This window comes from Varanus komodoensis, unplaced genomic scaffold (genome assembly GCF_004798865.1).
Source record: "Varanus komodoensis strain SLA01 unplaced genomic scaffold, ASM479886v1 scaffold16, whole genome shotgun sequence".
Lineage (NCBI taxonomy): Eukaryota > Metazoa > Chordata > Lepidosauria > Squamata > Varanidae > Varanus > Varanus komodoensis.
Window position 1 is genome coordinate 15,529,428 of NW_025335468.1, and position 14,093 is coordinate 15,543,520.

Below are 14,093 nucleotides of genomic sequence, written 5' to 3' on the forward strand. Positions count from 1 at the left end.
AGTTTTTTCCCATCTTGCCAGGCACGTCGTATGCTGGGCTCCTGGCTAACTCACTCACATGAATGCAAGGACAGGCTTACTGACCTCCGCTGGCCACTGTGATCCTTTTACATTGCTGTGAATGAGCCAAGAACGCAGCAGTGATGTTGGGTGGAGCTGCAGCTGGCAAGAAGAAAAACCACCTTGTAAGTGGTTAACAAACAGGGGGTGGTCCAGAGGCTTCTTGACTTGGGCTTCAGTCCATCTGGCCCCAAGTAGTTAAGGACCTGGCTGTACCCCACATAGTTTCTTAAGTGGCCACCCAAATGAGTAACTGCACAAATGAAATTGGCCTTAGGGGACCCTTTATGTGACTAGGCTTAACTTAAGAAAAATGTAGTGGTGTGTCCAACAACCACTAACATCCTTGAATGTGCAAAAAATAGGTGGGGAAGTTTAAACACTCTCAAATTGTGAAATATCAGGGCATTTCATAGCATCATATTTATGATGAGCAAGTCAGAAACTAAAAAGCCAATGACTAATCAGATGATGGGTAATTGCTATTAAAAATAGTACTGGAGGAGGGGTGGCGGGACAATATTTGGTACATGGGAGATAAAACACTAGGGAGATTACAACACTGGTACTAGACAATAGCATTACTAGGAAGCCCAGAACTGGTGCACTAACTCATAGAGGACATGAAAACAGGTTTTGGATTATACATTTTACTTGCACTACTTTTAGTTGCAGAAATGGCATAGAAAATTAATGTTGTAGCTATGCTGTTAAGGAATTTGGTGGTATTCAAATTTAATATGGAGGACAGATCCACATATTTGTTTGCAAGATTCATACACCATTTCATATCTAAGAAGATTCCTGAGTAGTGAATAATAAACTAAAGCTGATAATATAATGAAGTTTATAGTTTCTGCTTAAGAGTGCATGTATGTTAAACCCCCATGGGAAAGGTTTGTTAACCAATAATTTCTTGTAAGGACAACAAGCTAATGGCAGGTATCTCTAAGACTTCTTATGGTGGTTACACTGATAACAGATTTGAATAGTCAGTTACTGTTGTGTACCCAATTTGTATACTGTAGCCATATTCATGTTGAATACATTTTTATTTATTCACTCAACACAAAATAAAACACAACATTTCTAAGAAGATAGTAACAGTGATAATGGCCAATCTGTGATGTTCATGGCATATTTTAACAGTGAAAAAATAGACTTAAGAACAGTTTTTTCACATGCAAGATTGTACTTGCCTGTACAAAAATAATGAATTTTATTGCAGGGTAGTTTGGAATATAGTTTAGCAGTACAATTAGGTGAGAGATATTTATGGTACTATACCACTGGGTAAAAGTAAAGAAGGAATGTTTTTGTATGAAGTATCTTTATTACAAGTTAGCTAGCATATACTAGTTATGTAACATACATCAAATAAAACTACATATAAGTAATGTAGTGTACATTTTTAAGCAAACCTTTAAAAAGAGGATCATTTTTTATACAAAGTACATGGAAAAGTACTTCATATACAAAGAAACGTACATAAATGTGCAAACACCATTTTTCACAGGTGGTGGTTTATTAGCTGAAAATGCTAAAAAATCCTTCATTCCTTTGTTTTTTTGTTTGGAATTCCAAATGTATTAAAAACAGATGCATTTTCTATTTTGTGTACATTGTGAAATCTATTCACTATTTACTAGAAAAAATAGAAAAAATAGTGGTTTTTAAAAAAGGTAAACAATTTCAGTAACTGAAATCTTACAAATGAAATCAGTTTGGTTAGTTAATACTGGCCTGGTTCACATGTAATGCTGAACTGTGGCTTCACCTTACAAAGACAACCTGCAGTGAGACTTGGCTTTTGTGCTCCCCTCCCACTCCTCCAGCATGGACTTGATAAGGGTATTGGAAGCTTCTGCTTTAGTTTTAGATTAACTGTGGATTATCTTAACTATGGTTAGTGAAAACAAGCGAGCTTCATAAACTATGGTTTGAAATGGACTTTTCCCCACTAACCATAATGAAAATGAATAATGGTTTGTCCAGGTTTGGATATCACAACAGACTGGGGTTAGTTTAAAATAAATGTGAGAAATTCCAAACCTCTTCTCATGGCCACACTGGCGAAGAAGTAGCACAAGGTTCGCTGCCACTGGTCCTCATTACATAACATTAAGGTTTAGCATTACATGTGAACTCAGCCATTAAATTACAAGGGTATTACTAAACACTAGAAAATACTGACTAGTATATACAAACTCTGACATATTAGTTTGATATTTAACATTAGTATTTAAAACAAAACATGACATTTAGCTATCTAGAGACATCACACTCAAAAGTCATCACAGATTGCAGCAAGTGAAACTTGTATTAATTTTGGATTGTAAAAAACACACAACATTCCTCAAAGATTTTTTTAAGGTGAACAAACACAATGTTAGCAAATGTAAAAAATCTAAAAACATTCTTCCAATTTATGTGCAAAAATGTTTTTAAAGTATCAAATCACACCATATCAAGCCCAATTATGTACATATCTATTATCAGTAATCACTGTTATCTAGCTAGCATTTTGCTATAAATAATTTACTTTTGTCCTTCAAAATGTCTGTTTTCAAGGATTTCAGTGCAAGTGTTTGTTTTATTTAGTGCATTCATCATGTTATTTCATTGTACAATGAGCAGAAGAGCACACAATATACAACTTTTATATTTTTTCAGGCTTTTCTCCTATCCATATCTGATTTATAACAGGTTTTTTCTCTTGTCTGTTTTATTTTTATTTCCACTGATCTACTGCAACAGGTAAAAGAATACAAATCAAGGTAATATATTCTTTAACTGGTATAAAATGGCATTTTCCTAAGACAAAAATTCAGAGAGCAAAGAGCAGAAAAGAAATAATTCATTAACCTTTGTTTGGTGTCAAGAATCAATGTACCTAAGTACTCTCAAAAATGTATGTTTATAGGTTTCCAAAACCTATAAACTTACAGGTTTTGAAGACTTAAATAATGCTCTCCTTCCAAAAGCTACTAGACTGGAAGTGGGATCCTTTTTTCTGAAACAGTAAAACTAAGTGGAAAATAGAGTATTATTTTTTGGGGAAAATATTCACAAAAAATCAGAATTATTTGTAAAGAATATTCCTGTGTTTTGAAAATATAACAGTTCTGAGATAATAGCATGTTCCAGTGCAATGCTGCCAGATCATCTCACTTGGAATTATATTGAAGATAAACATTTTTCAGGCAAAGAGGTTACTGATTTTGAGTGTCCTCCATACGGAGAAAGAATCATTATGCAAGTAACAAATGTAAGGAAAGGTGATGTTATGAATGTTTATGGTTGAAATATAAGGCTATTTCATCTGCAATAACAATCCTGCTCACATTCAAAAGTTACTGGTGCATACTGAAAGCATTTCCTTTCTGCTGTTGGCAGTAAAATGAGATTCCTTATTACGCATCTGAAATGCAGCTCTGTATCCTGTCCATCCATTGCTGGGCACTCTGTGCATCTTGGGCACAGAAATTGTATACACGTTTACTTGTCTTCAACTGCAAAATAAAAATTAAAAAATAACATGGTTATGGACTGGAAACCCATTCCTCTATCATTTTGGCAAGTATTATGACTATGTTTTATGTAGTGCACGAATATACCTCCCATTGACAAGCTGAATGGGAGACCTGTCTCTGCAACCTCGTGTTGGGCATGCTCAGAGAAGGTGCAGCCAAATCGTGGCTCCCCTGGTGCATATCCACTGCTCTGTGTGTTTAGAAATATGCATCTCCTTTTCAGACATTGTGGAGCATGTCAGAGGCCATGCAGTGGATCCTGTGAACACCCAGGATACTGTGCAGACACCTGCCTCAGGTTACATTGCATGTGTAATAGGGGACAGTATCTCTGCAGACTTCCTGTCCTGCCAAATGAATTTTGTACCTGGGGATGAAAAAAATATTGTAGGCATTTCTGCCGTATGCTTCCAGCATGAATGCATATGCTGAAAGATCTGCATCGTGTTGAATATCATAGTGGTGCATTCTCTTATCAGCACTCAAGGCTGAAAGTGATATGCATCAAGCAGATCAGAGCACAGCTTAGCAACAGACACTTGTGTTGTCTATTCAAGCTAAACTAAAACAAAACACATTCTTGTTACGCTGAGCAAGCCAGCAATGTGATATGGCCAGGGCTGCCAAATGCAAGCTGCAGAAATATGGAGCAATGCTAGAGTGTGTGGGTGTTTGTGTACCAGTACGAAGCAGTCCAAGGACTGAGGCCAAAGCACTCACATCAAAGAAGGCTCTCTCACTAGCATGCTTTGGAGCACCGATAGTTGGTGAGGCAGGTATTACGCTCTCTACTTCTGCAAGGTCAATATGGCCTTTACAGCATGTGTCCTCCATAGAATCATAGTATCTTAGCTATGGAAAAAAGGAAAAGAAAAGGAATACTTTATTATGACAAGCAATAACGGATGCAGATTTGAGAATCTACCACTTATGAGCCACTAGGTGCTGGACAAAGTACAATGTGCAGTTATCTCAGAGGGAAGTTTTATTTTGTACTGGAAAGGCTGCATATAAATTATGTAAATAAAGAACAGTGTAAATAAATACTTTGGGCAGTAAGGATCTTCAAGGATTCAAATCCCTCACATATCCCTGTGCACAAAAGGGGCTGCATGGGCATGACCCCAGATTGAAGTAATGCCACAGTCTTTGAATCTCTCTCTCTCTCTCTCTCTCTCTCTCTCTTTTTTTGGAAGGGCATTCAGCAAAGTGTACATGACAATCTAAAACTTGGCTCCGATTGGAAAACAATAATACAGCATAAATGTATAGTTTCTGGATTTCTGAAACAAATCAACTCTGCAGGAAAGATTGCATAGTAAATATATAAGAGACAGTTGTTACAAATATTAGCTATAATTTAAGCAGTTGTCTCTGCATGGTTAACTTGCAGAATTCATTGTGTTCAGCAGCAGTATACCTCTGACAATCAGAAGCTAGAAACAAAAAGCGGTTCATCTTATTTTAACCTTTGTCTAAATTTATAAGAAAACCCACCCAATCAGGGCCTTTTTTGCATCATTTAAGAAAATTGCAGCAAAATCAACCCATTTCTCTTCATGCCATCTTCAATTGCATTTCATGTAAACATTACTTTACGATTCATAAGATTATTCACATAAAAATGGTGAAACCCAGTTGTGTTAACCTGCTCATGGAATTGCTTTTGCCAACTAGGTCCCAAATCTGCTTTGGAGGAGACCTTCTGGAATGATTTGGGGGATGTACATAGAGCTGCAGGAGAAGGAAGGGGGAATGGTCTGTTACGTGAGCAGAAGTTGGCTTTTAGCTTATTATTAAAGTACCTGGTGCTTTGTAACATCCAACACAAACCAACGAGGTTTCCAACCTTTTAGCAAAGCCCCTCGTTTGTAGAGAGTGCCTTCAAATGACCTTAAAGAAAAGGAACATATGCATCTTACTTTAAGCTATGTAGTGCGTACAACGTACAATAATGACTAATTCATATATTCACTAAATTTACTGCACCCACTAAAAATAAATACAAATAACCAGTACTACCCACAAGGACATCTACCTATATATTTCTCTACAAAAAGGGCTGCTGTTTACCTCACTGTTACTGTTAACATATCAGCAGGATCAGTGTACATACTTCTATAAATGAGGTACAAGGCCCATGTGATAATGGATAAGAACGGAAGTGCTTCAAGTATTTTATTTATTTAACAAGGGGGCTGTTTGTATTGCATGCCAGAGTGTTGCAATTATTCAGTCTCCATTTACAACCATAATGCAATTAGCATCTCCATGCTAAATAACTTGAATGTGCATTAAGATGAAAATGAAAAGGCAATATTAATAAAAGCATAAACTTCTCTGGAGAAAGTTTTTCATTTGTGAACTCCACATTTACCCAAAATTTATTTGGAAGGAAAATGCAATAGGGTAAATAAATAAATATTAAAAATATAGCAAATGTCTTTTAAAAGCAGAAGTAGAAGGTGATTGTTCTAGCTTTTTATTTTGGATATTTTATTAACCGTAATGAGCTGCAGTTTAAAATACTAGATTAAGAAATCCATCTCTTGGATGAAGAAGTTTTGTGTCAGTCTGAGCACTATGTTTACCTATTTTCATCATTCTTTGATGTGAACTGATTGTATAAAGTTGTTACTCTCCTTTCCACACCATTGGAAGGCGAGATGTTGGCGTTTTGATCTTCACCCAGTCCGCTGTCTGGTAGATGCAACAAAGACCTCTTCGGATAGGAATGCAGATTGACAGACATTATTGCTGAAGAGCCAGACGGATGCCTCCGATGCTTTAAAAAGTAAGATAAAATGTCAAGATGTCTAACTAGGGGGTTAGCTAAAGTTCCAAACATAGCAACTTTCTAAACCGGGACTACTGACTGCATTAACTGTAGTGACTCTTACATTTCTTTTGGTAGAGTTCAACAATAAATCCACAGGATGATTTAAAAGTTTGGGAGACTAAAATACAAATACTGGCCTCATTCAATAATGCTTAGTTTTCATCATGCAGCGGGGGGGGGGGGGGAGTTTGATATTATAGCTATTGTTTGAAAACAATGAATTTTAAAACCCCTTGTAAATAACATGTGTATGTTTACTCTAAGAAAATATTCAAAGAATCCCTTAAAAGTTTATTTAGTTTTCTGCTAAGTGGACAAAGAAAGTAATTTGTCCCACATAATTAACTCTGATTAGTTTACTACTTGGCAGACATAGTGATTCAAACAAATTCTGAGAAACATGGAAATAAGCCTGAGAAATATGCAAACCTATGCATGTTTACACGGAAAAAAATCCTACAACTCTCCAACATGCAAGGGATTATACGCTAGTCAATTAAAAATAACACGTGGCTATTTTTTAACTATTAAAATGAATTTAACTATACCTCTGCATGACATTAACAAGGTGGAACCTCTTCTTGTTTAGTGGCATCCTGTGGACAGCTTAACTCTAATCCTGTGCAAAATATACTGGGGGAACTGTTGCCACCTGGCCAGTGTTAATGTGGGTAGGGTAAAAGTGGAATTCCTAATTAGCACTAGAAATGAGGAAGGGGTTACGTGAGAGTAGACAGAAAGGAGCAGTGCTTCTGCAGTGGACAGGAACTGTGTGCATAAGAAATAGGATTTAAAGGATGGGAAACAACTGGATGGAAGAACAGAGAAGGAAGCTGTTGTAGGCACATATAGGGTGACATGGAAAGCAGCAGAGGAACAAGAAGAGTGGACAAGTTTCTGCCCTGGACAGATAGCTGGAAGGAGGAATAAAGAGGACAACTTTAGAAGTTAGGGAAATGAGAAATGTGAGGAAGGTGCCAAAGGTGAGAAGGTGCCTCTGTGCCCTTTCTAGTGATCCTAGTGACAGCAGAAACTTTTTTTAAAATCAAGGACAATATTAAGTGACTGAAAGGAGAGTGGTAACAGCTAGGAAAATCAGTAAGGGGTAGGGCAAAGACAAGGCGGTGGCTGAACATTAGTAAAAGAGTGAGTAGTTACTGAAGTTATTGGAAAAAAGGAAGAAGCAAGAGTGTATGTAGAAGATGAACCAAAAAATACCTATTTACAAAGGCCAGAATGAGGCCAGTATTACTGCCTATAAAAAAAGAACACTTTCCAAGAAGGTTATAAATGACAAGAAACTTGGTAGTCCCTGGTTGCTGAGGATGAAAAATATCACACACTGAGAGATATCTGGGCATTGGAGAGAAGGGGAAAGGTCAGGAGAAAAACTTATCTAAATATGGTGGTTGAAGTCCTAAGTGTTAACTAAGATATAGAACAGTGAATGTGAATATGGTTATACTTGAAAGCACTGATTATAACTAATGCAAGGTGGCTAATTGTTCACGTTTCAGCTAACATCGCTAGCTCTTTTCATTTTCCTGCTTTTTGTGTGAGGAATAATTTAAACTTTATATCTTCTATATTTAAAGAATATGTAGCTGGATGTAATAGCATGGATCTAGGCTTAGACAAATGGAAAGCTGCTACATCAACATCTGTTCTAAACTCTCACCACACATCCTGTCCCCAAGAAACCACTCCTGATGGCATTCCAGTGCATGGTGCTTCCACCTGATTTTTGCTGAACCCCTTTTCCCAATAAAACTACCCTTCTCTCCCCACCCCCCGTGTTTCAGAAAGTCCAAAAACAGATTTGGGGAATATGTGCAGAAGGGGGGGCAGTGGAAGGGAGAGAATATGAACGATACCACTGCATAATAACTTTCTCCTTATGCAAGTCTTGACCCAAGACAATCTCTCCTGTTTCATTTTAAAAGGGATCATTAGTGGCTGGTAAACAAAGAAACAAAACCTAACTGATTTTTTAAAACAATGCAGTTTGGGCCCAGTGGGACCTGGGCTTTGAGTGGGGAGCCCAAAATGTTTTGGGATTGCTGGGATTGCTCATTTTGGAAGTGAAGTAAGAAATAAATTAATTCCCTTGTTGTTCAACAACAAACATGTGCATGTTATGTGGTCTTGAGAAGCCAAGATTGCAATCCTATACTCTTTTTTGTTTCATTTCAGCTGGTTCAATACCACTTAACACCCAAACAATTTAGATAAAACACATGCGATACAATATAAAATCAATACAAAATCAGTATAAAACAGCCTTAAGCAAAAAACAGTATAAGACAACAGAAAAGTATAAAAGTTTACAGCAAAGAAGTAAAACAGAAAAGTGGCATGACTGATTTACAAATCAGGGAAAGTTTGAGTGAACAAATGCATTTTCAAGACATGTGTGAAGCTTGCTGCAGTGTCTGCCTCTGGAACCATACACAGGAGTGTTTCAGTGGAGGATGCCAGTACTAAGAAGGACTGTTTATATGCCATTACCTGGCAGCACACCGTTAGTGATGGAATAAGCATTAAGGGCTCCCTCATAAGATCTCAGTGGTTGATTTGGTATATATAGGAGAGAGCAGTCAGTTAGCTAACCTGGCCCTGCATGATACCAACAACAAAACCTTGAAAATGGCTCCAGCATGCAGAATTAGATGTAGTTCCCAAACCTGTGCAAGAGCAGTCTCCAATTATAATCTGCCACTTCAGAGGGAGTGCAACTCTAGTTCCCAGAACTGGGAACACCCCCCGCCCCCAGGCTGGTGTGCTGCCTCATCAGGATACAGCCTCAATTTATTAACCCACATTGAATCTGCAAGTATATCCAAGCATTAGTTTGGAATATACATGAAGCTTCCTGATTTAGGAGTCACAAGGAAATAGAGCTGGATATCATCAATATACTGGTGACATGTCACTCTAAATCTCTTGCTTCCAATGGTTTTATCATAGATAGTGAATAACACTGGGAGCAAAATAGTGCTCTGAGGCATCCCACAGGCTGAGATGCAATCAAACCAACTGTATTCTCCAGAGTTCCTACTTAAGTAAGAGGTAAACAATTATAAAACAGGGTCCCCAACTCACAGAGGAAGAACTGGAGGATACTGTGCTAAATGATATCAGAAGCTGTTGAGAGACTGGTAAGAGTTAACAGGGTCGGGCATGCAATGTTCTTCTCACAAAGCAGGTAACCTAACAGGGTCACCTAATTTCCTCTGCAAACTGGACCCGAATCAAAACTGGAGTAGGTTACCCTTGAGTAATTTCCACTGAACTAAGGAAGCTTAATTCTGCGTAAACAGGACTGTGCTGCAAGGTGGTTAAAAGTACAAATTCAGAAAGTTCATACACAGAATAATCTGGAAACTAAAAATACAACTTAAACATGGAGATGGGTAGAGACCTGTTCTGCCCTGCAGAGGAAGGCAGGACGCGCTCCAACGGAGCCAAGCTCAGGGAACCAAGGTTCCATTTAGATGCCAGGAAGCACTTCCTGACAGTTAGGACCTCGAGGGTGTGGAATGGGCTTCCACGAGAGGATGTTGAGGCCCCATTGGTGCAGGTGTTCAAAGATAGGCTGGACATGCACATGGTGGGCATGTTGTGAGCGGAGCCGGCTGGGGCCAGGGGGTCAGACTGGATGGCCCGGGAGGCCCTTTCTTACTTGCTCTGTTTCTATGTTTCTATGTTACTTAAAACAGGTAAAAGTCAGTTTCAGCAAAGTGCTTTGTCACAAATCTTGGCAACCTTTGTAGAAGGAATGACGTGTCTAAGGATGCCTTTCCCCACTTACATTGTCCTGCCTTGCATCTTCTTTAACATTTACTTTGACTCTTTCCCACAATGGCTGCCATCTTTCTGGGCTTTGATTTAACTTGTTCTCCAGTCTTTCGATTTCCTGAAAACAATGCAAAGTTTTTTCTGAGATTAAGTATTTCTGACTTGTTTGTTTATATCTTCAAATGCAAAAGTTACAATCACATGCCATGGTGAAATAAAGATAAAGGCTGGAGTTTTGTATGTGTGCGTATGTGCTTTATTATTTACAAAGTTCAGGTCCAATGCTATGACATCAGCATTACACACTGCCAAGATTAGCATTTACCCTGTTTTGTAAGAAGCATTCCCAAACTGTAATAAAAAGGAAATGAAACAGAAAAGCCTATTTAGTATATATATGCCAAACTGTAAAGTTGTTCCTGTTGTGAAACTGGAAAAAATGAACTCTTTTGTGGCTTCTAGTTAAGGCTATTTCCTGTTAATTTCTGAATACTAAATACGAAAAAGGTCATTTATTAATGTATGTTTTGTGACAGAGCCTTATGTAACAATGTCAGAGCAAGTTCTGAGATAAAATTACCATCCATGCCATCCGTGGTAATTACCAAAATTTTAAACATAAAACTCTTGAGGATGTGATATGGCTCTTCAGCAAGTCCAAACAAGGAGTCCCCAGCATGCTGGCCGCTTGTCAATAGTTTGTGTGTGTGGGAGTGGAGAGTGCAGTGCTCAGCAATGACCACTGGAGCAACAGAATCCTTGGCAGGATGTGTTTTGTCCCCTGTTCAGAGTATTTTGGATTGGTGGGTATGACTGTTTCCTATACAAGCCAATAACTGATTTCTCTTAAGCCTGTATAGGAGAAATGGCTCCATTCTGTTCCATGGGTCTGGAGGGAGAAAAGGCGCCAGGGAGAGAGAGGAGCCAGAGTTGGTAGCACACACACGAGGTGCACACTCATGCGCACACTTAGATAGGTAAAGGGACCATTGGCCCCCAATCTCCCTAAAGTAGTCAGTTTATGGTGCTGCAGGATCACTCTTTAGAATGCTACAGATCCCTAGAGGCCCTGCGCTAACCCTGACACACACGTGACTCAGCCAGCTTGAGGGTTGGGCAGGATATATGTAGAGATTGGATCTTGTCATATCATGCTGTAAATGCTCAGAGAACAAACTGCCAAAGCTTCAGGGTATTTTGGCAAGTATTTATTTAAGGAGGAACTGGCACTTTTCACTGAAAAATTTTAGGCTTCTGCTGAATTTGAGCCCTTAAGTAAATATAATGTTTGTAACTTTAGCTCATCAAGTTGCTTTACTGTAACAAATATGCATATACAACTTGCTTATAAATTGATCAAGTGCATTACTAAAAATCCAGTTTAAACCATTCTGTTTTCACTCAGCAAAAATTAATTCATGCATTTCCATGTAGACATTAAACTACTGAGAATAATTATTCCTGCGTTTGTAAGTAAGATTGTTCTATGGTATGGATTTTATTTTTGTTTTTTTGTTTAGTCGCGAAGTTGTGGCCAACCCATCATGGCCCCATGTACAACATTCCTCCAGGCTCTCTTATCCTCCACCATCCCTTGGAGTCCACCCAAGCCCACACCCACTGCCCCAGTAACTCTATCTAGCTACCTCATCCTCTGATGCTACAGGTAGTGAAGCTTTTTTACCTGGGAGGGAAATTTGAATTTGGGAAGGACTCAGAAATTGTAGGTGGGGCTAACTGCATGGGGACAAGGCGATCAAACCAGTCAGTCCTAGAGATCAACCCTGACTGCTCTTTAGAAGGCCAGATCCTGAAGATGAAACTCAAATACTTTGGCCACCTAATGAGAAGGAAGGACTCCCTGGAGAAGAGCCTAATGCTGGGAACAATTGATGGCAAAAGGAGAAGGAGACGGCAGAGGATGAGGTGGCTAGATGGAGTCACTGAAGCAGCCAGCGTGAGCTTAAGTGGACTCCGGGGGATGGTGGAGGACAGGAAGGCCTGGAGGAATGTTGTCCATGGGGTCGTGATGGGTCGGACACAACTTTGCGACTAACAACAACAAAGGCCGAAAAACCAATCCAAGCAAAGAAAGATGCATCAATTATAATCTGTGTCTATTTGAACATTTCCTCACCAAGCAGACAAAGTACAGGTCAATTCTTATCATGTCTGCTCAGGAGTAGGCCTCAGTGCAACAATTTTCAAGTATGCAAACCACAGATTGGAGATAATCGCTGGAGTTTCATGCATAGTGTATTAGTGGACAGAAACCATGTATAAGGTATAAGAATGAATGAATGGTAATTTCTGCAAAATCTAGTGTCAGTGTGAAGATGTTGCACAGTATATTATTCTTGATGATCTGTGACACTCAGCATTTCAAAATAGACATCAATACCTTCTTAAAAATCACTGAAAAATAGTGAATGTAGTATTTCTTGGATTTGAGCATTCAAACCTAACAATTTCTTTTTTTTTTTACTTTTGTGGGAGAGAGAGAGGAAGAAAATATATGGTCTTAAAGCTCTGAAAACATATTTTCATTAATGCATGTCATGCATAGAATATGGAATTAAAATGGCTTTTCTGGCACAAGAGTGGTTGTGGAGAGTTCTAACTGCTAGAATGTCATCAATAATGTTGGACTAATAATGACTAATATACACCAGTGGGTAGTTATGACAAAGCACACAATGTAGTATAGACTCAGGTTATGTCCCCTGCCAGCCACTGAGGGAAGGCTCTTTTTACTCAGTAGAGGCTACTGTGAGTTGGGGGCAGAGGGGTTAGGTGATTCAGGCAGGCTGCTTACCGGTAACTGTCATTCTTCAAGTGGCCATCTGTGCATTCACACATTATGGGGAAAGATTCCCCATAATCTTTGCAGCCAGGAAAGATTCAAAGCTTTAATGGTTTTGGCGGGAACTCTGTGCCCCTCCCCCCCTGTAGTATAAAGAGTGGAGTGCCCGCCATTTCCCCAGTCTACTGAAGACCATCCATTTGCCCCCAGGTGGAATTGGTGATTAAACAAATTCACAAGTAAATGAAGGATCCGATAGGTGAATAAACGAATTCACAGTAAATGAAGGATCCAATAGGGATGCTCAAGTAAAGAGCATAAGGTATATGAGGGTATACCTATACTATACAGGTAAAACCAATGCAGAAGGACAAAGGAAAAAGTAATTCCCATTAACCCAGTCACCAACACCAAGTGGGGCCGGCGGGTGGGTTGTGTGAATGCACAGATAGCCACTTGAAGAACGAGAGTTACAGGTAAGCAACCTGGCTTTCTTCGTTGTGGCCTCTGTGCATCTCACATTATGGGTGATTAGTAAGCTTACCACACCCGGAGGCAGGACGGTGTTATCACTGAAGAACTGAAGAGAGGACTGCACAGCTGAAAGAGCAGTCCTGTCTGGCGCGAAAATCTAGCCGACAGTGTTTGGTAAATGTGCAAGGGGTAGTCCAGGTAGCCGCCTTGTAAATATCATGCAACGGAATGCTAGCAGAAAAGGCAGAAGATGCCACAACAGCCCTTGTGGAATGACCCTTAGGCATCACTGGTAAGTCCAATTTGGATAGGTGGTAGGAGAGTTCAACATTTTGAACAATCCTCTTAGAGAGTCTCTGAAAGGTAATTGGAGAGCCCCTGTCGTGTTCAGAATATTTAATGAAGAGGCGTTTAGTCTTTCTGAAAGTTTCAGTCTGGGATTGATAGAACACCAAACAGCATCGGACACTGAATGAATGCAGAGAACATTCTATCAGCGTCGAGGGCGTAGGAAAGAATGCTGGCAAGACGATATCTTGATTAATGTGGAAGGGTGAGGTGACCTTAGGGAGGAAAGCCAGGTTGG

At 39.2% G+C, this 14,093-nt stretch overlaps 1 protein-coding gene across 9 annotated transcripts in view; it reads right to left on the reverse strand.

Annotated features, from left to right (window-relative positions):
• Nucleotides 1-1,093: 1,093 nt before the first annotated feature.
• Nucleotides 1,094-14,093, reverse strand: part of SBF2 (SET binding factor 2) — a 317,965-nt gene continuing 304,965 nt past the window's right edge. For all 9 annotated transcript variants that reach the window (XM_044425691.1, XM_044425694.1, XM_044425687.1 and 6 more), the window contains 5 exons: nt 10,244-10,348; nt 6,185-6,378; nt 5,399-5,486; nt 4,314-4,445; nt 1,094-3,572 (listed from right to left, as the gene is read on the reverse strand). In XM_044425691.1, the coding sequence (XP_044281626.1) occupies nt 3,474-3,572; nt 4,314-4,445; nt 5,399-5,486; nt 6,185-6,378; nt 10,244-10,348 (618 nt within the window). In that variant the 3' untranslated portion in view covers nt 1,094-3,473. The remainder of the gene's footprint in view (nt 3,573-4,313; nt 4,446-5,398; nt 5,487-6,184; nt 6,379-10,243; nt 10,349-14,093) is intronic.